We start from the raw sequence: 27,873 nt of genomic DNA, 5'->3' as shown, positions 1-27,873 counted from the left end.
TGGTCTCCAGTATTCTTGAGCATGTCTTGAGGAAGTCAGGTGAGATTGGGTCCTTTTTCTCGAAAAGAAGAAAGCTCAATGAGCAAGTGACCCATTACTGTATTCATCAAGGATTGCATAGGCTCATTTATTTATTTAGTAGATACTTCTGTTAAAGTTTATGAACAACTCAAAGTAAACAAAAGGTGCAATTTCACAAAAGTTGAAGGGTTTTAGATACAAGCATACTATTCTCACAGCGTTTCGTCCAACACCACCATTTTTGTAAGCACATAATATAAAAGGAGCTGCATATAGAATTGGTAATTTTGCTGGTGCTGTCTTGAATTTTAATGAAATCTCAGTCCTGATTAAATTCTTAAGTAGGAGACCAACTGTACATTACTCCTGATCTGTCATCAGACTAAACAAGCAGACAGCCTGTAAAATAAAGATGATTTTATTGTATTTAGCAAAGTAAAAGTAAGCATTAGAGCTAAGTAATGCCTGAAGTGAAAACCTACCAGTTCCTATTTCCATTCATTGGTACCCAGATAGTGCTTTATAGGCACACAAATGAATAAAGTTTATGGTATGTAAGTGTGATCACAGTGTTTAACAGATTTTATTTCTTGAATTATACAGTATCACTGAATATACTGTATGTATGTATAATAATGTTAGAGATACTTCAGCATCATGACTGTATATCTAAGAGTTTAAGTTACATTTATTTTTGCATGAAGACCTATGTGACCAATGTACCCATAGAAGGGATCAAAGCATCTTCATATGAACATGACATAGAAAAGAAATATTGATACAAACACACACCTCTACAATATCATCAGCTTTCATAAACTGTAAAATTACGTCAACTGGGGTGGACAGTTCCTATTCTGCAGAGCCCTGAGCTCCCAGGTTTAATAATTACCTTTTAGTTAATCTATGTTTTAATCAACAATTCATAGCTGGCACAGTTAATTAAATGAGTCTAAATTACAATTTTACACATGCTACACCGTGTAAAATTAAATTCAATGGTTGTGTTTTTATGTGACGTCACCTGTCTGTGATGTTATTTCAGCATGTCTTTACTGTTTGCAAACGTGTATTGTATTTTGTGCTTTACCTGCTATAAATTAAATTTTCCCAAAGATGGCAGCACAGGAGCATAGTGTTGCACTCAGTGGACAAGGACAAGAGACACTGCATACGTGTCACTGAGAAAAGGACTTTTCCTATGCAGAGTGCTGAATCAGATTTTTAGCACTGAAACTAAACCCAAAAATTAATTTACTACAGTGTTTCCATATGAAATGATGTACATATGGCCTTCTGCAACATTGCCATGGTCCATGGAAGCCACCTGTAAGAACAGCTTTCATGAAAAAACCTGAAGTTTGAAAGGAAGAAGAAATGCAGAATTTTACACAATGTACTAAAGTAACTACTGTTTAGTTTCCAACTGGGCCTTCTGCATCTTCCTGTACTTCAGTTTTCATAAATGTTTACACTTTTCTACCTTTACTGTAATACAAGTGATACCACAAAAAGTTTTTTAGTCTGGTGCTAAAACATTTCTAATAAAATATACATACATGTTCAGATATTATTTTACTGGACTACAATAACAAGAAATTGGAAAGCAGTTCAGTAATTTAAATATGAATAAAACAGTAGACTGACTGTAGTTACTGTAGCTGGTTTTGTGGAAGTGAGTGCAGATTATGGAAATGACCAGTACTAGACACACGCATAGGAATGTGGCAAAGCTTGTGAGCTTTTCCATCAAAATGAAAAAGGAGATGAAAAGGACATTGAAACGACAAACCCGTGAGAAAACAGCATTTTTTTGGTATAAATACAAAAGAACAAAAACAGATGTTTTCGGGCTTTAAATGACGACAGCTTGTGCTCCATTACTTCCAATGTTAACTGTGTAATTACTGGGCAGTGAGGGTACAGTAAAGCAGTGTGCCTTCTCAGACATTTCCTCTTGGCAACACAGCCACACTCAGCTCAACCGGCAACCAATGAGAAAAGTAGGATTCCATCCCACCCCACGTGAGGCCCTTGCTCTTTTCAAATATTTAGACAACAGAGATATATTCCACTTTCAGGTGCTCTTCTGCACAGGTCTTAACATTCACTGGCTCGACCTAAAAAAGGAAAATTAATAAATACATGTAAATTGAGGTCTTTCATATGAAACGTACTGTGCTATAGTCAGGGCTTATCCAATGTGTCTAAGCTATGGAAAATTGTCCAAAAGGAAATAAATTAAAACAAACTTTATGACGGTTTTTTCCGCCCTCTTTCAGTGACAGATGAAGACTTGCTCAATTTATAAGACTTTTTTAAATAAGCATGAAATCAACAGATACATCTCAGCATTGCCTGTATTTTTCATTCATTCATTACCAATAAACATTTGTTTACCAAACTATGGTCCAGAACATGCAAACACCATTGAGAGAGAGTCAAATATCAATCCTCTCATAGAGAACCAGAATAAGTTGTTTTTTGTGTGTGTGTGTGTGTGTGTGTGTGTGTGTGTGTGTGTGTAGTTTAAAAATGAGGAACACTGCAATAATCATCATCTGTCTGGAACAGATTAATCACATGGCATTATTTCAGCCAGGTGAAATGGAATGTCTTCGGTGTTAGGTCAGCTGAGGGCCTGAATGCAAACCTTGGTCATTGAGCATCTGTTGTGCAGCGGCGCTACTTCCTGCTCTCCTCCTGAATAAAGAGAAGACTGTGCTTTGTAAAAATCTGAAAATCTTACTTTTGATACCAAAATGTGCTGTTTCAGTCTAAAAAATTATTAAATTCTGCACAATTGCTCCCTTCTATTTTTGCAATACCTCCTGTTACTATGATAAAAAACCTTTTAATTTTCTTTCATACAGACCCTATTATACATTACAATATACTCACTTCTTGTATTACATTGGAATTGTCCAAGGTACAAAAATTTTCAGATTTATTGTCTTTATTTTTAGCTTCTATGCTCTACCATTTCTGCTGCAGAGCAAAAACACCCTGCATTTTATTTTCAGTGACTTTAGTTTTAATATAACTCAACATTAATATAATTTAGTTTTGCGCAATATTTTTTATATATTGCAGCTTTATCTTACCCATAAATAAATCAAACAAAGTCTGTTATTACAATTCTGAGTTTGGAGAGTTGAAAGGGATTATCTGTATCACATATTTATATATTTTCATTATGACTTAATGGTAAAAATGATTTTGGTGCTACAAACTGATTGTGTTTCAGAAAGGCCTCTAATCCCAACTGTACTCCGAAGTTGAAGAATGAGCAGTTGCCTTGTTATACATATATTTGTTCAGAACAAGTTAATAGTATAGCTTATTGTCTCGCAGAAAGAAATCATTATCCCAAAGAATATTGCAATGGCAAAGGTAAGACACAGGTCAATCAGTGCATGAAGCAACAATAAATTAATTTTTGGACAGAGGGCAATAAATAGCGGTACATGGTTAGCAAAACACGCCAAACACCCCACCTTTTGTCCTGGTTGAATTTGCATCTGCAGTGTCCACCTGCAACACAAAGAACCACTTCCATAAGGCAAAGGACTTCCTCTCTATGCAGGCATTTGTGTGTATGTGTACATGTATGTGTATGTATCTGTGTCTCTACATAATGGGGTCTTCACAAAGGAACTCACTGAGAAGGATGGTGATGCCAATCAAACACAGGACTGCTGCCAAGATCAGACCCCCCACACGCAATCTGTCATAATCTGGAAAGAACAAATTTGTACTTGAGAAGGGGTGCTTGCTTAAGATGCAGTGATTACCAGGGGCACAGTAATAAGAAACACAAGATGTGTGTGAAACATAGTAGAACTCACCAAAGGTGAAGGGATCATCTTCTGATGCTGAAACATACACAATCACAAAGACATTAAATAATTTTACAAAACAAGGCTTGTTAGTAAAGCCATTTAAAAGTTAAAATTCAAACTGACAGCTGTCATGTACTGTATGTCAGAATTTCATACTCATTGTCTTGCATGGGACTATACCAAGAGCATCTCATGATTACAGCCTACAATATTAGACCTTCTAACCCTATTTGCGTTGATAAAAATGCCAAAGTTAAGATAACGCCTAGATTAAACATAATTAAAACACTGTGCTCTGTGGACACGATGCATTGTATAATTTTCTTTGAATGGAACAAGAAACTTTAATTTTATGCGACAACAGGTATCTTGTGTCTGTTAAGTGTGATATTGACAGCAGTACACTAACAGCCAAATCAGGAGTACTTTAGGAGAAGACTAGAAGAAATCATAAACAGTGCATCACCAGCAGTACAAGTGGGAATTTCTGTGCTATAAACCGGAAATACATTTTCAACTTATACTTTATTTTTGCATCTTTATTTAGATATTATTAGTATATACTTGGGGGCAGGGTGTGGGCAAGTGGGTTTGGCCAGGGCCTACTCTCCGGTGGGTCTGGGGTTTGAGTCTTGCTTGGGGTGCCTTGTGACGGACTGGCTTCCCGTCCAGGGTGTGTCCCCTCCCCCTCCAGCCCTATGCCCTGTGTTGCCGGGTTAGGCTCCGACTCGACGCAACCCCAAGCGAGACTCAAATCCCAGACCTACTGGAGAGCAGGACCCGGTTCAACCCACTGCGCCATCTCGACCCCCCCCAAATAAATACAGTATAATCATATGTCAAACCAAATGGAATATACAAAATAAAGAAAAAATTATTATGTAACAAAAGTTGAGTACATACTCTGCTTTGGATCCTCTGCAAAAGCAACTGCTGAAACTGCCACGAAAATAAGAAACGTTCTTTAACAACAAAAACCAAAATGCTCTTTAACACCACGAGAGAACACCAAAGTTCTTTTTGCCAACTTAGCACATATTACTTTTAGAACAGAGTACAAAAGAGAGAGAATCTTCTGTTACCAAAATATTAGCTCCTTCTCTCTCAGCACTGATTCAGAATACCCCTGTGCGCAGGTGTAATACTTTTCACTATATTATTATATACTAAAACCATAGTAAACTGCACTTCAACACAACACCCCCTGGTTTTCCACAATATGTCAGAAGTAATGTGATAAAGGTTAGGAGTTCTCTTACGTGTAAACAGCACCAAGGCAGCAATCTTGACCATCTTTAAGGCAATGATGTCTGGAAAGAACAGCATATGTTGTTAGTGACAAGAACTACAACCATAGTGGTGGTAGTACAATAACTGCTGAGTTTTATTTTAGAAAATGACAGTAGCTTTCTGTCAAACCAGTTAACTTCCTTTGGCCTATTCCCCTAAAATTTAATTTAGCTTTGAATGTATAAAAAAACCCACACTGGACCATAATTTGATTAAATAAGCTGAAGCACAACATGATGTAACTTTCTCTCCATTTCAACATTAAATTTGATGTATACATTTAGAAATGAGGTCCTTTTTGTCAAGAGCAGGAACTGCAGCTATTACTTTGTGCTTAATGTCTGTATTTGGGCATGCTGATAAAAGGAAAAATAAAATCTGAAGGATGATTTATATTCTGAAGTCTTGAGGGTAATAGTACTCGATCAGTGAAAGACTAAAAAAAAAGGGCACCGCGTGTTGTATGACTTTTTGCTGTCAGACATGAAATCCATGCTGGGTATTGTCAGGCAGGTGAGAAAAACAATCATACATTTCTACAAACCATCATGTTCTGTATATTCCAGCTACATATACAATCCTCACAGTGTTTCATAATTTACCATAGTAAAGTGTCATATTACTACCTTAATAAAATGTCTTAGTACAAAAAGTGAAAGTACTTCCATAGGGAAGCAATCAAATTCAAAGCTCCTGACTTTTATGCAGACCCTCCAGCAAAACAAACAAAAAACCCTTGTGTACAAAAGGAAGTCGGGCTGTAGCACAGCTCTTTTTCTGATAAAGACCTCCAGATGGAAAAATGCTGTAACACTTCTGGCAAAACAGGAGCCTGGTAGTTTTCCATGGTCCTTCTTGGGGAATAACTTAACCCATACCCATTGTGTATGACGTCACACCAAATGCCACCTTACACTTTCTTATTGAAATACCCATCATGGAAAAAAAGCGGGAGGGGTGAAAGATGACTGGGGGATCACAATAAAAAGCACGGGACTAAAATTAATCTCCATTTGCAGGGTGGTATTATTCCCTCTCTTTGATCACAACATGCTCAGCTCAGTTCTGCTGGAAGGGTGACAACCTTAATGCTTGGCATGGAAAATCTTGTGGAGATTTTGTACTGTAAATCTCTTACATTTAAAAGGGCAGTCTTGGGCTATTTTTTTTTTCCTCAGGAAGAGATAATTTTTCCAATGTGTCAGGGGAAACTATTAAGCACACATCTCAAAAGTGTCTTTCACTTTGCTTTTTTACACTAGCATTCCAGCAATGTCTGTGAACAGTGATTAGAACTTGACATCATGGATCTGACGGACATGGACTTGTAACCTGACAGTTTCTAACTGAAAAAAACTGAGAATGCAGTATAAGTCCAACAAGCGCTGATCATTTTTTGGTTCCCTCAATACATCACAAGTTGTTATGGCCATTTAAAATCAAAAGTCACTTTGGATAAAAAGAATCAATGACATAAAACCAGTGACCATACTTGCTAAATACTTTTACAACATCAGTACAATGCAAGCTTCCCTGCAACGAACACAGTTTCTAGAAAATGTTCTGCATAGCATCAAGACTAAGAAGAAAGCAGACGCTCCTCTGTATGGAATCTCGTGATTTCTGGTACTTGGCAGTGGTTTTATAGGAAGTCCTGACCCTGGCGTCGCCTGAGCTGCTTTGCTGACAATGAAAGAATCAGATGAGCAGGAGAGACTCTGAAATGGACGATGTTTTACAAAGCAGGCGAACGAGCCTGACACTGTTTGCCCTTTGAAAGGGCATCATGTTACAGAGCAAATGTTTGCCATTGTATTCTCCAGAGAGATGGCGCAAGACTGCCTACCCAGAACAGTGCCCCTGTGCTCTGCCTTTAGTGGTTTAGGAGGACAATGGCTGACAGTTTCATAGCTCCTCTACAGCAGTATCATTCATAGAGTGCCTTGTCCCTAATGAAAAGTCTGTGCTTCTCATTGAACACAATCTCCGGAAGAAGAACCACTCTTGGATTTTTACACACTAATTCTTTTTTCTTAGATAAAAAGAGAGCTCCGAAATACACGCCCACTATTATTTTAAACCACGCCTCACACCGACTTCCTGAAAACTAGAGGCGCCCTGAAAGGCAGTTTCCCTTTGGCTGCAGACAGGGTTTGGTGTAACTTGTTCAGACCTTTTTTTCCATACACATACACATGTCGTACTTCTGGTTAGGATTGGTGTGGGGGAAGGTTAGAGGGGTTGGTTAGATTGCTTCTAGCTATGCACACAAATACATATATATATACACATATATGGAGGGAGGGAGTTCAAACAGCAATAGTTTGCTAGACAGTTCTCAGAGGAGAGAATTTTATGAAGTTCAAAGGATCATGCACCAATACAGGCAAATATCAGTTCACAATTTGACCCCGTAGAGACCGCACTTCCTGTCATAAGACATGAATCTAATGTGAGAGATCGATGGGTTACATGACACAGGGTGATGGAAAAAACTACTTTAGTCCCACCCCCATACCCCTTGGGATCAACTCTCACCAGGATGTGTGCAGACGTGGTTGGGAGGGTATGGGGGATGGGTGTAGTTTCCATACCAGCTTCACTAGTATCTGTAGGCTCAGGTGCCAAATTCTGCTGTCAATGTCCAGTTGCGTCGTTCATGTCCAACCCCACCACACGACTCGATAGAAGAATTCAGAGTGTGCCTAAATCGGGAACCAATTGCAGCTTCCCAGTAACACGAGACCCCTCCGAAGTGCTCTATAGAGGGTTCACAGACACTTCGGAGTATAATTCTTCTGCACATTATGTAATTTAGGGTTAGGGTTATGACTGAACAACTGAGTAAAAGACTAACTGCTGGTGAATGGGGTCACCTCAAGCTAACTGGTCAGCAGCTTTCCTTTTAGTATACAGTTATTTAGTTTCTCTGTTACACTACCTTTTACATTTATTTACTTAGGAGACACTTTTCTCCACAGCGACTTACAATGGATACTATGTAGTGCTACTAGCCCACACACCTTATTCCCCAAGGTGACTTACACTGTTAGATACACTACTCATCCATACATCAGTGAAACGCACTTTCTCTGTCACTCACACATTATGGGGGAACCTGAACAACATGTCTTCAGACTGTGAGAGGAAACCGGAGCACCCGGAGGAAACCCACGCAAACATGGGGAGAACATGCAAACTCCACACAGACCGAGCGGAGATCGAAACCCTGTCCTCTCACACCACCCAGGCGCTGTGAGACAGCAGCACTACTCGCTGTGCCACTGTGCCACCTTTTCTTTTGCAAACTAACAAAAAACACCGACAACAACCTTGACACATAAGGTGCCCTTCACTTCTGCATATCAGCAATGCCTAAACACCGCGCTACTCCCATTCTGGCCACATGCTTGTCCCACTCATGAGGTGCCCAAAATCAAAAACCTACCACCTCTGGCTTGGCCCCGTTGTGGTGGAACAAACTCTCTCTCTCCCTTAGGACTGCTGAATCCCTCCTAGCATTTAAGAAGGGTCTCAAAACTCATCTCTTTCAGACCCTTTTCTCTCCTGAGCTCCTGTCACTTTTGTAAATCTGTACTTCTTTTCTACTTAATGACCTTCTGTTATACTATGTACACATTTGCAAACACTTTATCTACGCATGTGCATGCGCCATTTCTCTAGACAGCTGTTTGAGTGTGGTGCACTAGCAAAATGGTGGTATCAAACAGAAAAAGTTGTGCTTTAGTCATCACATGACTGAACCTAAAGCTTTTTGTTGATGAAATGCACTTTTGTTTACTTTCAGTTGTACATTAGAGAAAAGTGCGCTACATCACATGTAAACGTCATTCAAAGCTTTAAGCTTTCATGCAGTTATAATTTTAAAAAATTAAAGTTTTTGGATTACCTCAGTTACTGTATGTCTTCTGTAATAATGCCATTAAAACTGTACGGGAATACTGTGGGATTATCATGAAGAGAAACAAAACAGAAGGAATTTCACAACAGCAGAAGTTCTACCTTCAGAAGAGAGATGGGTCCAGGGAGCTGTGCTTGGACTAGCTTCTTTCATGGCTTGAGGAAAGGAGGGAGTCATGCATAGTAGAGCAATGACTCATCCTCCCTCTCCATAAACCATAGTGATGCCGTCTTTAAAGGCAACGTGATGCTATTTCTCCAAGCAGGAGGCCTTTGTGGGGTGGCATGCTGCTGAGACAGGTTATACAGAGCCCATGGGTTTCCCATCCTTTACCGACAGTACAGTATCCACAAGCAGTGTCGTACAGAGCTCTACGAGATGGCAGGCCCTTTCAGCCATGCCTGTCAGTAGCTCTAGGCAACATGTTGAATCTCCAGGCTCCATGACACCCTCGAGCTTTGCTCAAAGGTTTTCATAGCGCTTGCTTGAGATGGAAACTATCCGCGGTCTGTTCAGCCTCAGGTTTCTGGCCCTGCTAAGCCTCAGGACAGCCGGAAACATGGCTTCGAATGCAAGGTTTCAAAAATGACACTGATAAAACAGCACAGGGGTTTAGGAAGTTCTCTGAAAGGTTAAAATACAGAATGGCACTTGTAAAACAGCTTGTTGGCAAGAGCATATACAAAATTACAAAGTTAGCTAGTAACTGACAAAACTGTTTAAACTACTCTGAAATTACATTTGATGTTAATAGTCATAATAATTAAGGTCTTATCTGCCCAAAATCAATAGAACACATGTTTATGAAGGAAATATTTAATGTATCTTTTTCTACAAGGAAATAAAATCTATAAGTGATTGTTTGGGATATACAATATATATAATGTAATTTGGGCTCACAGAATACTGCATTACAGTGACACCAGTGTGCTCTGTGGCGAAAATGACGTGTAGTGTAACACTTCAAATTAAGAAATAAAAAGAAAAGAATTAATGACAATTCAATTTATTGCGGATATGAGAAACACTAATCTTTTAGCTTTACTTAAGGGGAAAAATATATATATTTCAGTATTGTACATTCAGATTTTACATCACTGTTCATCTTAAATACCGTTCTGACAGGTATTATAGCAACTACTCTCCTCAAAAAAACAGACCTGCACGCAAGCGCTCGTATGTCCAGTACCTTCACTTCCAACAATGAAACCTAGAGAAACGTGATATGCAAGCATTCACCGTGGAAGTGACCTGCTGTAACTGCAAAAGGAGAAGGTGTGAGAAGGGTGCAGCCCTGTAGCTCTAGTGAGTAATGAGCTTGTAAATAGGCAAGGCACACTCCCCAAGGCCCTGGTTTCATGTTGGTTGTAAGGAGGCTAATATTTCAGGATGGTCTGAAGACAAAGCATCTTTGCCCTCAGCATACGGTCTTCGTTGAGGGTAATACGTCTTTGGTCAAAAACCGATGCTTGTTCCTATGAAATGGAGCCACTGTCAGTAGTCTTTAATACAAATGTAAAATTGGGTTGTCTTAGTCAAAGCCCCACAGAAAAATGAATAAATGTAAATGTATTTGAGACTGGCAGACTGGGATGGAACAGACATACTGAGAGGATTACTGAAAACTGAAAATGGAACAGAGGCCAGAATGGAACCACCTTCCTGGAGGTGAAGGCTTCCAAATTCACACTGCTGTTACAGTCAAGAGGTTCAGACAAAATGTTTTCCACCAAGCCAAGGTCTCACACATTGCCACACCTAACGTAATAACAAAACGCGTTTAAAAATGAAGCACAATAAACTATTATTACTTTTTTTCGTAGGAATAATATGTTAAACGTCATACTTAAACCATACGGAAAAACTGTGTCATCTGACGCCATCTTTTTGCACTCAGTTTAATTCCTCGCAAGCAACTTCTGATAAATTTATATTGAAACTCCTCCAGTTCCTGAGGAAGACCCCTTATTAATAAAAGCTGAGGCAGACTATCGCAAAAAAAAAAACAAGAAATAACGTTCAACTGGACTTAACCGCAAGGTAACTAACAATAAACTGCACTGCTTGTAGTGGTGGAGGTGGACTTTAGAAAGTGCTGGAAAGTGTCATCAGTGTAACGCGAACATGTGCAGCTCAGCCCCGCGAGCGGGTCACGTCAACCGTTCGCGGTAATGAATGACACGCGCAGCACCTGGGGCCGGAAACCCATTTCGTTCCCCGTTAAACCACTCGCTTCATTCACAACTTGTATGTATCTCACGTTTTGGACGCACGCGTTTATGAAAGCCTTCATTACAACTGAAAGGAAAGGGAATTAAAAGCCATTCGAAACGCCGTGAATGCGACAGGCTTACTGTACAGTTTTAACTCCCCTTTTACAGTTAACAAAGTGGAAATGAGCAACTTACCGCAGACTCGTACAGGGAGGGAACAACGCGCAGGAGATTCTGGTGGAAAAAAAAACTGAGGATTCAACGATTGAACACAAAGGCTGAAGTGGCGGAGAAGTCGCTCTGGCCAGAAGCCCCACACCCTGTGAGGAAAAACTGCCAACAGGTCCGGCGGCTTTCGGTGGCGCTCGGCGCTCGCGGCGTATTTAAGCGCAGGCAGCCTGAAATTTCTCGCTTGTCGGCGCCGCCGACTCGGGAAAGCCGCGTTTCTCTGGCCGCGTTCCACCCGGAAAGAACATAACTTGACCACAACTTCACCATAACCTCAACATTACTTTATTTATCTCCCTAACTAAGGGTCCATTTTATCCTTTTTAACACGAACGATTTATGCACAGCTGCTCAGTCATGAACGAAGACATTTAGGTTGTGATGGAGCTACACTTGACTTATGCTGAATTCTCATACATATTTGACATTTCCTCAGGTTTTGAGTTTTTCTTTTTAAATAGAACAATGCAGACAAATAGATCCATGCCATTTTAACTGTTATAGTGAAACAGCAGATTGATTTTACAAGACGACTTTAAACAAACTAGCTGCTTTTAATGGCATTCCTGCTGTAAAAGCCTTGATGAAATGGAATTGACAAAACAAAAATACCATGCTAAAGGGGTGATGTGTAAAGGTGATTATCTCACATAGCATGTAGCCCTTAGAATAAACATTATACTTACCCGATCAATGTAGGTTACCATATCTAAAAAAATACAGATTTTTGCAGTCTTCAGGTCTTGGTATAACATGATTACGTTAACAGTAAATTGTAAAGTATTATACAGTATCTATGACTATTAGCCCATAGACCACATCAATGATGTTTTCTCTGAAATATATACAGTACTTGGTATGGGCAGTTGATTCTAAAAGAATATTCTGCTTTGCCATTATGATTAAATTGAAGGTTTTTGTCAGGGATTAGTGGTTGTCACCTGAAATGATTTTCCATGTATGAAGAATGTAGCAAGGAAAGAACTGTGGTTCTTGGGTAAATTAATACTGCTACCTGGTGCATGTCTCTTCTAGCCTTCATATTGAATTGATGACGAAAGTATTGGTTCACATATCTAAATATACTTTTATTTGGTTTACCAGCTTCACCAATCACATTGTTATCACTAACCCTTCCATGAAAAAGCTAGTGAACATTGGAAAATAACTGGAGGACATTTCTTTCAAGTTCAGCCCCGCCCTCCCCAGCCAAAATGCATTTTCCCCACACGCAACAGAGAGAGTCATCCTCTCCATCACCCCCTTTTCATAGAAGCCTGTCTCCCCCAGTGTCATCGCTGTAATCCCAGCCAATGTGTTGCACATGTTTTTCTCTGGAGGTATTCAGATCTGACTTGAATCATCATCACCCTTCCTAGATTGGAGAACAACAGGGACATGTAAGTGGCATACACAGTGCTGAAAACCTTTTGCCATCACTGATTCATTCAAACAAACTTTCCATGATACCACAGAGCTGAGAAAGTAAAGACAGCAAAAACTATTACAAATTCTCCACAATTCAAATTAGAATTCATAGATTACTTACTTCTTTCCTTTGCATCTATTCCCTGCAGACAGGTAATAAAGAAGTACATATATTGTGGTGTTAACAATAATAAGCCACAGAACAACGTGGATCAGATCATTGCACAACATGAATGAAAATGCTTCAAGACCAAATTATAAAGGCATTTAAGAAAGACACATGCTTGATGAAATTTCTGTTTAGATGTGCAATACTAAGAAAATATTTTGCTTACATAAAATAACAATGATTCCTCCAGCTACAAGCAGGCATGTGAAGACCAGTCCTCCAATTCTTAGTCTTTCATAGTCTGAGAAATACAATATTGAGTTCAGTGTCAGTTTTATAGCTCAACTGCATGCATAAGAAGTTTAAACAGCACTTTGTTGTTCCTCAAAAACCTTCTGAACCACCACAGTCTGTCAAAAGAAGCAGGCCAAAAACCATTATCATTTATGGAAAACAAACAAACAAATGCTGGTCAGGCTTCCATTTTAAATGGGTCAAGAATAAGAAAAGGGCACTTACTGTAAACAAACGGGTCTTCAAAGGAAGGAGAGGAAGGAAGGAGAAACAGAAAGGAGAAAATTAGCCAGAGTCATATAAAAAGCCCCTATTGTATTGTGCTGTAAGGTCTCATGATGGAGAATAGTGAAAGACGTGTTTCGTGTCTAACACTCCCCTCTATCTGGGTCACACAAAGAATCACTCATTCACACAGAGATCAATGGCACCAGGTTGAATTTCTTCTGGCTTCCAAGATGTTCTACAGTGTTTGAAAAAGTTGAGGTTGTTGCCTTACTTGCTTCTGCTTCTGTGAAAAATGCACAAATAACTACAAAGAGAGGAAAGAACAATGTAAGTCATAAAGGTATTTTTTACATAGCTTCACCTACTGCAGTGCTCAGCATACTGCAAGCTCACAGCTCTTTTCCTTTCAAAAGTGTCAGTTTGCACTTGTGATTTGTTTTGTGTTAACTTGTTTGTAGAAATACACATAGATAATATAGCAATAACAATAACAAAGTTAACATTCATTGGCTGATGTGTGTATATAACATAGAGGTCATGTGCAAATGGGAAGTTTTTTCAGTCTTTTAGAGGTTGTTTCCTCGATGATTTATTTCACTGTTGGGAGAGGCGCAAATGCAAATGTATTCTAATAGCCAGGGGCATAAAAGGTGAGAGGCATAATTTTCCAACCTTTTTTCCATTACTAAACACACCAAACAGAACAATGACATGCAAGTATTCCAGACACTCTCAGTACTCAGAATTTCCGTTGTTGTCTAGTCAAACGTGAAAAGTGTAAGTTTCTGAAAGACATCTGAGAAATTATTATTATTATTATTATTATTATTAACAGTAAATAATAGTATTATCATGTATTATTATCTATAATAATAATAAAAATAATAATAAAAAATAATATACAGTAGTTTAATAGTACAATATGTTGGCTCCACATGTTATGAACATTCAAGGTACAAATCTTTAAAGATACAAACATTTTCTAGCTCACAAATTTATTTGAACTTTTATGTAATAAATGTCACCGGCATTTCCAAGCTTAAGTGTTGGCAGTAAAACGTACCAGAACAGTACAAGTACATATTAAGTAAAGCTAAAAAACGTAACTTTCAGAATTGAAGGTATTGATTTTCATTAATAATACTTCTTTTCAGTGTGTGGAGACTATGTATGTTTATATTCAGTCATTTTAAATTAGTTAAATTTAATTGTATTTCAAAGTAAAATAAAAAGTCAATGTGTTGTATATTTGTTATAGCTTTATCCAGGTCTTCAGTAGAACGAAACACCTAAATAGATCAAGGGACATGTGTATTATTAACCAATTTGATTTAGCAGATAATAAAGGAAATACATAGAGGAAACCCACACAGACATGGGGAGAATATGCAAACTGCTCACAGACTGAACCAGATTTGAACCTACACAAAGACAGCCTAGGTGTTGTGAGGCATCAGTGCTCTATCCCCTGCATTACTGCCCCCCAACCCCCCCGAAAATCAGTATCTTCACATTAGTTTTAATATTTTTTGAAGTTAATATAAAATCTAGAGACCATTTTAGTTTATTTATTATTGCTTTCTTTGAGATTTTTACAGAACCTATCCAGTGAAGGTTGTTTGTATTACTAAACTTTTAATGATTGTGAATTAGTAGCAAAAGCGATTTTTGAGTTACGAATAGATGTATAGTTCCAGCTGGGTTGATAAGTCAGGAAACCAGTGTAATCACACACACACACACACACACACACATTTTCTGAACCGCTTGTCCCATACGGGGTCGCGGGGAGCCAGAGCCTACCTGGCAACACAGGGCATAAGGCCAGAGGGGGAGGGGACACACCCAGGACGGGACGTCAGTCCACCGCAAGGCACCCCAAGCGGGACTCGAACCCCAGACCCACCAGAGAGCAGGAACGGGTACAACCCACTGCGCCACCACGCCCCCCCGGTGTAATCAGTTTTTCCTAAAATCTGTATTTTCCTAAAATGTTGGCCGAAGTACATTTCTTGCTTGCATGCATCGAACCTACAGCCTTCAGAAGGTCTGAAGAGTTGCTTTCATGTCTTGTGCATTTATAAAAGTCTTGAAGGAACAATGTCTCTCTTTACCTGCTAGCACAATGAGTCCTAAGAACTGACCCATCTTTTCCTTGACCTGACTAAAGAAACAAAAATGTGAATTAAAAGTCATACATACAGATTGTACATATTGTCAACAAACTAGACATCAAACATTTTGAGTCAGAAATTTATCTTGTATGAACATCTGAAAATTCCAAATTTTAATTTCTTCATTAAATCACCTTTTTGCAGATTAACACAAATGTTTCGCAACACTTTTTTGTTCGAATCCCAGTTGGAGAGAGGTTCCCATGTACTCTGGGCCTGCTCGTGTTCCGTTTCCCAGCATCCCTGTTGTGGCTGAGGTGTCAGCCGATGGTGAGAGGGACGCATCTGGTGTTTTCACAATAAACAATGGAGCGGCATGGGCTTCGGTGCACCCTTGACCCGCCCTTGGTCTCGCACTGAGGTGGAATGGGGCTGTTTTGGAAACACAGGACTGTCCTCACCCTGTCACAGTGAAACTGGTTTGTTTTCTAGCGCACTGCTCCCACTGCTTTGGCCAGGCTGAGCGTGAAATGACCAGGATTGTTTTTGACCTCTGGAAATCCACACACTGGAGGTCTCAACGCCAGTGGTCCATCTGGCTTCAATAACACCCATGGTCAGAATGGGTCTCATGTTGCCATTTTGGTGTTCATTTTCCACTAGAAATCTAGTTATGTCTCTACACATTCTGGGCGATTCTGTCCAATACAGATTACAAATCTTCAGTATACATGTACCGTCCGACATCTCGAAATGATCTCGTCAATCCTTGAAATTGCATGGAGCTTAGTTGTCTACAATGGAACATGGTGAGCCTATTCAACTGTATTTAAAAGTATTCTTTACCATTGAGTGTACTTCTAGGCCCCTATAATATTGGATGAACTGCACATCTGAAATCAAAGTTGCTGAAGTCATTAGAACAAACATAACAAATTCCACATAAAATGTCTAACATCAATAATCCAGTTCTATGTATGGCTAAATTTCAAACATTGCGCATTTCATATATTCAAGAAAAGCTCCTTTTGGAGGAAGAATGGTACTAACGTTCTTTTACCTGATTCTACTGATTTTATGCTTTATTGTACTGAAAGTGGAGGTCATTACAGTCTACACCCGAGGGCAGTGTTCACAGAGAATACAAAAATCTTGAGCACTAACAGCTTTTTTGCCAAAACATGCAAATACAAAGTACATTTTATTGCAGCTCATTTGGAGTCAAAAAGAGTGACCACATGAAATATGAAGACATTTGAAGACTAATGGCTTTGCAGTTCTTTAGACACATCTGTACAGAGCAGTAATAATAACTGCAAATGTATTAATATACAAAAAGTGATTGTGTGAAATGATCTATGGCAAATCTTCAGTCTGCTCACCTGTACAGAGGAGCTGCTCTGTGTCAGAAGTCCACGTATGTCTGGTAGCTGAATCCACTCTGGTTCGACAAAGCGAATTTTGCTTTTACCTTGACAAATTTGGCTCCGCCCATTGTTTATAAGTGCAACACCTTGATAAAAATCCCCATATGTACCGAAAGCACTGGGCTCCAATGTTGTGCCTCAAACAACAGGCAACATGTTTGTTTTTACGCTGTAGTCATGCATAGACTGAAGGAGAAACAAGCCATTGAGATGCCCCTGCTCATACTGCATGACACGGTGTCATATGATGTGCATATCTACTGATTGTCCACAGAAGTGAAAAATATTTCAGAAATGGTCTGAACTAACCTTTTGACCCTGAGCCCTCGCTCTGTGTATGTGGACATATGGGCTTTTTCTCAGTGCATTCTGACGGTTCTTTTCTTAGAGAATTTATGTGGACCCACCATCCTCATAAAACACAGCATACACATCCCCATACGCAGAATTTTGGTTTGGAGGGAAATGGTTCTGTCAAGACAGGCTGAGGTACTTAAAGAATTCCAGTGGGTGCCGGCAGTGTCTTATCTTCATACTGACTACACTAGTCTGTGCTATTCAAGGGCATGACAAAGTGACACTGAGATACAGTATGTATGGGGGAAGGGACAAGTGCTGCTTTCACATCTGACTTTACTCTCAGGCAGGGTCCAATATGTGACACAGAGGTCATATTATGGGGATTCTTAAAATGTGCCTCCCCATGGGAGGTGCACACAGAGGAGGTGTAAGGTGTCTCCCAGAAAATTTTTAGCACAATTGTTTTCTTGCTTGCTAAAATCTTACAGCTTTGAATTCTTTATAATTAAAATGATGAATTAAACCGATTACCTTTAACTGCTTATTGATTAAGTACACCTACATACCTAATCAAATGACCATCCATCGCTTATTACTGCAGCCTTTCCTGATGAAGGATGGGAGGTGTGAACCTTAAGTTCACTTTCAGATGAGGTGTGAAGGTAAAAAAGGTGAAGAATCTCTGTCTAATTTAAATTAGTGGCATTATATATATACTTAACATTTTTTACATTTAAACATTTATTATGACATATTTTCTCTTTTCATAAATACATCTATGAACACAAATATACAAATAATTTTCTTCAATAATATGCCCAGTTTAAGTATGTTTAGATCTTTGGTTGCATTTGTGGATTATGTAGCTGTTTTTCAGTGCTAATCCTGAACGGTTGCACAATTAGTGTGAAACAATGGATAGAGGGAACAAAACAAACAAACCAAAGCAAATACATTCTCACACACACTTTCGGAACCGCTTGTCCTATACGGGGTCACGGGGAACTGGAGCCTACCCGGCAACACAGGGCGTAAGGCCGGAGGGGACACGCCCAGGACGGGACGCCAGTCCCTCGCAAGGCACCCCAAGCGGGACTCGAACCCCAGACCCACTGGAGAGCAGGAGCCGGTCCAACCCACTGCGCCACCGCACCTCAACCCAAAGCAAATAAAATAAAATAAAATAAAAAACACAAGAAGGAGGCGAGGGAGAAGATCCCAAAGGAGAACTTATTTTCAGACAAGACAGGAGATTTGTGGGCCTAACTGCTCAAGAAAGGATGTGTGCAGTGTTCGTTTCCGTGGTACCTGCAGGTAGATAGATTAGGCAGTCATTGGGGTGTAAACACCTTAATAATAGTGGCAAAGTGGTGTGCAAAGGTGAGGAAAAACACGGAAGGGTGTCGCTCATGGTGCTGAACGATACGACAGCTGAAGTTATTTATATTCTACGATGATCCAGATGCACTTGGGGTTCGGTTCTTCAGCCGTGAAGAAATGCGGTGAGGTTAGCGTGTGATTTCAAACAGATGGAGGAGGCTCAGAGTCAAATACATGGAGGCTCAGTGTCAAAGCGATGTGCCCAACATGACAGGACAAAGAGGAACAACGGACCCAAAGTGCTCAAAGGGTGAAGTGAAACTCATTCTTTCAAAGTGGAAGCTAAGATTTGTGGCTTTGCAGAAATAGCTGGAACCCTGTTCAGCTCTGTGCAAGGAGACAGACTTACTGCGCTTTCCTTTCCTGGGAATGTCAACACCTTATTGGCAGCAGAACCTCCTGGTTTTGGAAGTGTGATTACATTGGTCTTGGGTAACAGGTGTATGTTGGTTGTGAGCAGTGGTCAGCTCCGAGTGTAACAGAGCGGTCCCGTTCACAGGGAACTTGCTGACCAAGCTTTGTCCTCCCCTGTGCCCTGGACACTCAAGGACGGTACTATCGGGAAATACACTGCTTGACGTAACCCTCGAGTGTTGCTGTGCTTTTATTCCAGCCAAATGGCTGTGCAATATTTCATTCAGCACCGTGAAAAAATCAATGGATAAAGAAATGTCTCAGTTTGCCTTTTTAAATGGACATCCTAACAACGAAGGAGGATAGGAGACGTGTCAAACCAAAGCAGTGACACAGTAACACTGACACTGAGGAAACGTGCTTGTCACAACACAAGTGGTCCCTGCATCAGTTTCACAGCAAGACTTTTTAAACTCATATTCTATCACTACTTGTACACAAAGCATTGTCACTGTGGCACTAACAGAGTAATTGTAAAATACAGGGGAACACAGTGCTAATTTCTTTTCTAAAGTAATCATTTACATTCATTTTTATTCATTTAGTAAACGCTTTTCTCCAAAGCGACGTACATCACATAGAAAATACAATTTGTGCATTACATTAGGAGAAAGAGAGATAAACAGGTGGTCCCCGACTTACGATGGGGTTACAATCCGTGAAACCCATTGTACGTCAAAAATATCGTAAGTTGAAAATGCATTTAATACACCTAACCTACGGAGCATCATAGCCTAGCATACAAGCGATGGCCATTACAGGCCTTCATGCTGGGCAATTATCTTGAGTTTCTTCTCAAGAGCAGCTGCCCTCCTCTTCTTCCTCCCAGTAACAGGAGACACAGATGAGCATTTCTGTCATATTATGGATGCACAAAACACAACCGCGTGACAAACTGGGAGATGCGGATTGCTGCCGTTGAGTATCCCACCGCATATCACTTTCCTGGAAAAAATGAAAAATTCGAAGTACTATTCCTACTGAATGCATATCGCTGTTGCACCATCCTAAAGTAAAAAAAAAAAAGTAAGTCCAATCAATGTAAGTCGAGGAGCATCTGTAATTGCAGACGTGTGATTCTTAAGTACAGTTAATTTGTTTCTTTCACCATGTGCGCTAATGCTCATCACAGGAGTAGCTGCAAAAACTTTATCAGAATATCAACGATTCCTGATCATCTTCCAAGTTTTTATTTTTTTTAGATACATATAAACACACACACACATTTTCAGAACCGCTTGTCCCATACGGGGTCACGGGGAACCAGAGCCTACCCGGTAACACAGGGCGTAAGGCCAGAGGGGGAGGGGACACACCCAGGACGGGACGCCAGTCCGTCGCAAGGCACCCCAAGCGGGGCTCGAACCCCAGACCCACCCGAAAGCAGGACCGTGGTCCAACCCACTGCGCCACCGCACCCCCTCTACATATAAACACTTACATTACATTACAGGAGTAGCTGCGTAAAGGATTGATCCGGGCATGGTCTTAAAGTTATGGTGCAAGAACATTGCCCTTGGTGTGTGTATGTGTGCGTGAATAAGTGTGTGTAATTGCCCTGTGATGGAAGTGACTCCTGTCTAGGATGTGATCTTCATGCCCTATGTTTCCAGGATAGCCGCTGCTCCACCGTGACCCTGCCTGGGACAAGTGCTCATTGATTATGGATGGATGAATAATCAACAAGCACAAAACAAAAGTTTTTCACATTTAAAGACATTTTTTATTAAGCCCAACATTTAAGGCAGACTTAAGTTTTTACTGCAGGTTATTTTGCAATGGGAAAGAAAATATCATTTAAAAAAAATTAGAAACTGAAAGTACACACACACACACACATTTTCAGAACCGCCTGTCCCATACGGGGTCACGGGGGAACCGGAGCCTACCCGGCAACACAGGGCGTAAGGCCAGAGGGGGAGGGGACACACCCAGGACGGGGAAACTGAAAGTATAAAACATAAATTGTATGACTTGATGCACTAAAGCCTAGGTGAACACTGAAATGTCTCTACTATTTTAATAAATGATACATTGTTATCTTTCACTTATACTATTTGACATTTATTAATTTCAAACAGCAAATAAAATGACATTTGAAATGTTTATTATTTTAAATTTACTACGTATGGTGAAATAAATTCTACATAACTTTCAATCTCAGCAACTGCAATGAGGAAAAGTTAGAGTAAGCAAAAATATGAGCAAAGAATGTAAAAAATCTGCAAAACTCATTTTTAACAGGGTTATTTCCTTGGATCTGGAGTAAAAACTAATGTGATGCCACCTGCTGGTCCAAATCATGTATAATTCACTCTGTCAACCTTACACTGAGAGCATCCTGCATTACACAAAATATGATGTACAGTTTGGCAACTTAGTGCCATCTATGAAAACAAAATTTTGGTGAAAGAATTACTTTAAAATCTCTGAGAAGCATACATCCCAGGCATCTGGAGCTGGAATACATAAGAACAAACATTTTCAAACCTGTTGAGAGTAATGCGGCATAAATCTATGTACAGAAAAATTACAGTAGGACAAAGACAATGGCACTGTATCAATATATAGCTACAAAGTTCTTGGGTGGCATCCTATTTACAGTCCGATTTACTGCTTTCTTCAACTATTGTTGTTATATCATCTTGAGGTGACCTTCCCTCTGCAAAGCACAAAGAAGCAGGATGAGGTTGGAGGAGGAGCAAATGCTTGACATCACTCTGGAGTGACACGGTGCAACTACACTTACTGAAACAGTTCTGGAACCTCTCAGAACGCTTGAGTGCAATGAAGGCCAGGCCAAAGACGATGATGAAGCCGATGAAACCGCCCATCACACAGCCGATAAACATGGCAAAGTAGCTTTTATTGTCTAGAGCACAGAGAGAAAGAAAAGCAACCTAATTTCTGTAATATCCTGGGTAGGTGGTGAACTGTCGGAAGAACAAGGAGGAGATCTAAGACATGGTCAGCACTACTAGACCTGATCTAAGTCCAAGAGTGTGGCTAGTTGTGTCTTAACTAAACATGTATCTAACTGTGCTGGATGAGGCCCCCGACCTATTCTCAACCATAAAGTCCCAGGAGAGCGACAGGTTACCCTGTACGTTGAGGAACCCATAGGCTGATGGTAGATGTGTGCCCTGGCACACAACGTAAGTTCCATTGTCATTAACCTTGATGGAGGTGAAGCACCACACTGCACGCAGTTCCTGTTCTTTGACCTCACAGTAGCCATTTATGACCTGCACAATAGAAGGAGGGGTGAGTTGTAACTCATCGCTGACTGGAACTCTTGAGATATTACAGAGCAAAATTTAGGGAATTCATGCACAAGACATTCCCTGCCTGCTTTGGAAGTACTTACTGGGTTGCTCCAGTAAAAATTATCCTGCTGTATAAATGGGTAAATCATAAAAGTAGCTTAACACTGTAAGTCGCTTTGGAGAAAAGAGTTAGAAAAAGAAAGAATGTAAATGTATGCATCACTCTTCCCTTGTGAACCCAGTAGTGAACAAATTGCCTTGAACCTTATTGTATAGCAGACTTGACACACTTTGCACTGAAAACAATTGCAACTGTAGCATTCAAGAGCGGTAGTTCATGAAATTCGAGTTCAAGCTGGTGGGAGGTTTGGGAAAGCTGCTCACCTGTGAGGGCTGAGAGGTCTTGTCTGAAGGGCACCTCAGGGTGCTGTTGCTCTGGCTGTTGTAGAGGGTGAAGTTCAACGACATGTTGGCTCCTTTGGGCGACACTCCACAGACGAAACAAACAGACTCGCCGGGGACTTTGGTTATGTTTGCTGGGGGGCTGCTGTAAAATTGTGCTGTGACAAGAGTGCCAGAAGACAGGGGCAGTGATGGAAAAGAAAGAGAACAGGTTGGTCAAGGGGGCAATTGGAGAAGGTGGAATGTGCATAAGATGAAAAACAAGAGTAGAATATGATGTAAACACAGGAAGTTTGAAAGAAGGGGTTTTGGGGAGATAGTGAATAATGCAATGGTCATAAAAAATACAGAGAGAAGAAAAAGAAAAAGAAAGAAAGAAAGAAAGAAAGAAAGAAAGAAAAAGAAAGTCATGATGATTGTTGGTAAATCCCTCAGCTTTTAATTTGACTATAAAATGACAAACTTCTGAGGACCAGCCTTGCAGTCAAAATTAGTCAAAAAAGCTGCTTGGACGTACGATACAATGCAGAGCAGCACCGATAAACCCATAAACTTTAATGCACTGGAACAGCCATAAACTCAAAGATACCAGTACTGAGACCTCGTTACAGGTTTACCCCTCATTACCCTACAAACCAGTATGTCTCTACTCCTGTATTGTATGTAAATGTTTGTGTACCTTTTTTAAAAATAAATTTAAAAAAAATGTAGGATGGTGATCAGGATTAGTTTATCCTGCCTTTTATGCCCCTACTTGTGCGATGAACATCGGTGCATAAAATGGAAAAAAAACAAACTAGGTTTACTTAAGAATCACATGTCTGCAACTATGTCTATTTCTCTTAATGTAATGCATAAATTGTATTTCTTTGAGATGTACATCACTTTGGAGAAAAGCGTCTGCTAAATGAATAAATGTAAATATAAATGTCTCTGTTCTTACCCTGGTCACCCAGGTCATGTAGCCCTCCTGTAGCTCTTCATCAACTGCTTGAGATATTAATACCGAAAAGGTGGCTTGTTCAGTTAAACTATTATTCGGTGATTAAAGTAGTCTATTACTAAGATAGAGCAGAAGCCTTAGATTAGATTGTGGAAGCCACTGCGATGCCTGCTCTCTGTTGATTCCCCTAAGACAGGAGCTTTGATGACTGTAGGGTGGCAAAATAATATGATTTATGAACTGCCAAACTTAATGTAACTCCCCAGCTTTTTTACATCGTAACTTCAGTGCAATCCATGCTTCAGCTGAAACATTTAAATACCCTTGAGGATTTCTTACCCATGGATGCTGGATAGCTTGAGAGCACGACAGACATGAGGAAAGAGATCCAAATGCCCGGGTTCAGCTGGCGATGCATGGTGCCTTGAGAGTTCACCAAACACTATGTGCCAAGAGGAAGCTGATCTCCAGCAGGTCACCACAATCCCTCAGTCAGGAGCAGAGGAGAGCAGCTTCCCCGGCTGTCCTGCTGTGACAGCTTTCGCAGATCAGGAAAAAGTCACTTGTTCTCTGGATGTCCCCGGCTGAAAAAAAAAAACAAAAAAAAAAAATGCAGAGATCTGATTTGCAAGGAAGATTTTAAGAACTCGAAGATAAACAGGTTGAACGAGACTGGTCCAGAAATAGCTCTTGGAAATGCCTCTTCTGCCTCCACGTGAACAGTTCCTCTCACTTAAGGTTCATAATTATTATTACCATATTTCCGCAGTTAGCATCTGAGCATTATTCATCTGAGTATTGTCAAGTACGGTGTTTCCAGTACAGTTTATTAGCATCAGTTAGATCACCCAGTCCGCTCTGTGCAGTGTTCATCATACACTCCTGCAGTGTTAAAATTTGGAAAACTGTCTGTTCTCAGGTTTTTATGTCACAGGTTCAGTTGAAATATGTAAAAGAGCAAGGCTTATCCTTAGTTTAAATGTACCTGGCTGTATTATTTGTTAGGAAGTGTGTACATCATGAGGGAGGTGCGGTGGTGCAGTGGGTTGGACCAGGTCCTGCTCTCCGGTAGGTCTGGGGTTCGCATCCCGCTTGGGGTGCCTTGCGACAGACTGGTGTCCTGTGCTGGGTGCGTCCCCTCCCCCTCCAGCCTTGCGCCCTGAGTTGCCGGGTTAGGCTCCAGTTCCCCGTGACCCCGTATGGGACAAGCAGTTCAGAAAGTGTGTGTGTACATCATTATTACAACCAAACATTTTGCAGTCAAATGGATTTGTTACTGTACTAATAACAAATAACCAATTAACAACCACAAAAAAATTAGAATAGTTAAACACACACACACACACATTTTCTGAACCGCTTGTCCCAGACAGGGTCACGGGGAACTGGAGCCTAACCCGGCAACTCAGGGCGGAAGGCCAGGGGACACACCCAGGACAGGACGCCAATCCGCCGCAAGGCACCCCAAGCGGGACTTGAACCCCCGACCCACCAGAAAGGAGGACCCGGTCCAACCCACCGCACCCCCATAGTTAAACACCTAAGATCATATTATCATAATGTCAGTTTAACTTATCAGTCACAGTCTTGACATCCACATCGCCCACACAGTGAAGAAATGAAATCTGTAGAAGGGAATTAATGAGGTCATTTCTATTTTGACATGATAAAAAAAGTGTTTTTCCAACTCAGATGCATTCTCTGGAAAATCTTCTGCATAAGTGAACAAAGGAGAAAGTGATGCATAAACACAGTCATGGCTGACATCTCCATTTAGACTAACTTCTGTGATTATTACATAAAATAGTTTTGTTTTCAGAACAATATGTTTTAAGCTTCGAGCTTGTGCAGGCCAAATGGCTGTTTTGCAAGAAGGAAATGTCATAAGCACAGGCATTCTTGTAATTAGAACGTGAAATAGCAGGTGTTTAATCGTTCCGCATCTAAAAAAGCAGCAGAACAAGCTTTACTGCATTTCACCGGCAAAATTCATTGTGTGACGTCCTCTTCTACGAACTTCAGAAAGGCATTTCTCTCACCTATTAATGCACACTAGAGCCAAGCTGTGTAGAAGTGTTAAAATGTAATTATAATTTATAATACACACACACACACACATTTTCAGAACCGCTCATCCCATACGGGGTCACGGGGAACCGGAGCCTACCCGGTAACACAGGGCGTAAGGCCGGAGGGGGAGGGGACACACCCAGGACGGGACGCCAGTCCGTCGCAAGGCACCCCAAGCAGGACTCGAACCCCAGACCCACCGGAGAGCAGGACTGTGGTTCAATCCACTGCGCCACCGCACCCCCTCTAATTTATAATATACAATACATAACCCATAATGTCCTAGATGTGATATGAATTCACTGTATACCTGTGGGTCATGCCCCCGGGATCAAGCCAAGCGACCGGACCTGCAGCTTGTTAACCCGGTCTGGTATGAAGGGAGCTCTGTAACCGCACAGAGGTGCGGATTCTTGCCACCGCCTACTTGTGTGGTTTTGCAGTCTCGACGTCTTCTCCTTGACCTTAGTTCCCTGCGTCGTTCTTCGACTCCTGGTTCCTGACCCTCATGTGCTCTCTTGACTCCTGAGTTTAGCCTGTCCTGCATATTGACGTCTGCACCTAGAAGACCTTTGCCTGACCATTGCGTTTTGTCCAGTGCAGAGAACTCTTTCGGAAATTAAGAACCAACCCGCAACTGGGTCCATACACTCATCTCCTGTCTCCGGTCTGCCTGTGTGACACTATGTATATAATCAGAAATCATTAATATAAATGTCTGTAATGAAAGTAACTACTGTGCAAAAAATTCATACTGTACAGTATTATTAATAGGCAACTGAAAAGTGTACAGCACATTTAGTACTTACTGTAAGTGGAAACAAACTGGGGTATGCTTTACTTGATATTTAATTCATATTACTCATTTAAATACTAAATCTATGGTAAACATTTCAGTTGGCTATTGATTTTATAAAGCATTTCACTTATCTAAAAGCTGTGCAAATCGTTAACAATAAACTTAATTTGTAATATTTGTACTGCCTTATCAGCCGTGTTCTGAGGTTCCTTAATCTTTGTCTCTCAGTGTGCATTTGCACTCATGTCTTTAAAGCAGGCCTGTGTTTCCACTGTCCCGTGCAGTGTTTTTGCATAGAAGAGTAAATATTTTAAAAGAAATAAAATATCTCAAATTTAGAACTTCAGAAATCAATATTGGACATCATGGATTAGGTAGGTTATAGGTTAACATTTAATTTTTATTCTGTATTCAGTTTCTCAGTTCAAATATCTGTCCAAACAGGTCCTGTTATTAACAGAGTATCAGTCAAAAGTTTGAGCACACCGGTCTGTACTTGTATGTGATGAACTGAACAAAAGAGCCAAAGCAAAGCGACCAAAACATGTCCTGCATCTGTGGGAACAGATGGGAAGATGTCTGCTGAATAGAAAATCAACGATGAAACCTATTAAAAATGTGTTTAAAAAACAGTTCCCAGAAACTGTACACAAACTTTTGAATTGTACTATATGTTCTTCAAATAAAGTGATTTTGGGACAACACTTGGTGAGGTGGTAGGAGGTGGGACACTGGGATGGGGTAAGGCTGAATTCAACAGCTCACCCAAACCCGCCTTGTGCCAGTTGGTATGACAACGATGGCAGACTGCCTCTGATAAGACTTTATATAAGACACTGAACAACGGCAGGGAAAAGAAAGCCTGATGTGGAATATGGTAAATTGTTAGAATTAAAAAAAAAACTTGAATAAAAATCAGAAATGAATAGAATGACATATGCATTACTACGTCTGCATTGTTTACTTCTGCCAGCTGACTTGGAAACACTTGGGGTTCCACCAGGAGGAGCTGGAGACTACAGCTGAGGAAGGGGAAGGTGCTGCCTGCTCAACCTGCTACCAGTGCAACCCTCACCAGGACAAGCGGAAGGCAACTGGTTTTAAAAGTAACTGAATTTTTCAACAAATCGAGTTCTAGACTTTTAGTCCCAATTTGTGTTTATAACTTCAGAACCTTGGGTAG

At 40.4% G+C, this 27,873-nt stretch overlaps 1 protein-coding gene across 2 annotated transcripts; it reads right to left on the bottom strand.

The window, feature by feature from the left end:
- Positions 1 to 126: 126 nt before the first annotated feature.
- Positions 127 to 9,446, bottom strand: fxyd3 (FXYD domain containing ion transport regulator 3). Of its 2 annotated transcripts, none has more exons than XM_018726859.2 (8): positions 9,177 to 9,446; positions 5,123 to 5,173; positions 4,767 to 4,802; positions 3,870 to 3,896; positions 3,684 to 3,758; positions 3,519 to 3,555; positions 2,675 to 2,724; positions 127 to 2,141 (listed from the first exon to the last, which is right to left on the bottom strand). In XM_018726859.2, exons 1-8 carry the CDS (start codon positions 9,250 to 9,252, stop codon positions 2,122 to 2,124), a joined length of 372 nt encoding a protein of 123 aa, XP_018582375.1. In that variant the 5' UTR covers positions 9,253 to 9,446; the 3' UTR covers positions 127 to 2,121. The 2 variants fall into 2 exon arrangements, with proteins under 2 accessions (XP_018582375.1, XP_018582377.1); XM_018726861.2 differs by lacking the exon at positions 9,177 to 9,446 and adding an exon at positions 9,064 to 9,141 and having other exon boundaries at positions 128 to 2,141.
- Between the last annotated feature and the right edge of the window lie 18,427 nt (positions 9,447 to 27,873).

The sequence above is a fragment of the Scleropages formosus genome, chromosome 18, assembly GCF_900964775.1.
Source record: "Scleropages formosus chromosome 18, fSclFor1.1, whole genome shotgun sequence".
Lineage (NCBI taxonomy): Eukaryota > Metazoa > Chordata > Actinopteri > Osteoglossiformes > Osteoglossidae > Scleropages > Scleropages formosus.
Note: the sequence above shows the minus strand (reverse complement) of the source record. Positions and strands in the feature narration are given on the sequence as shown.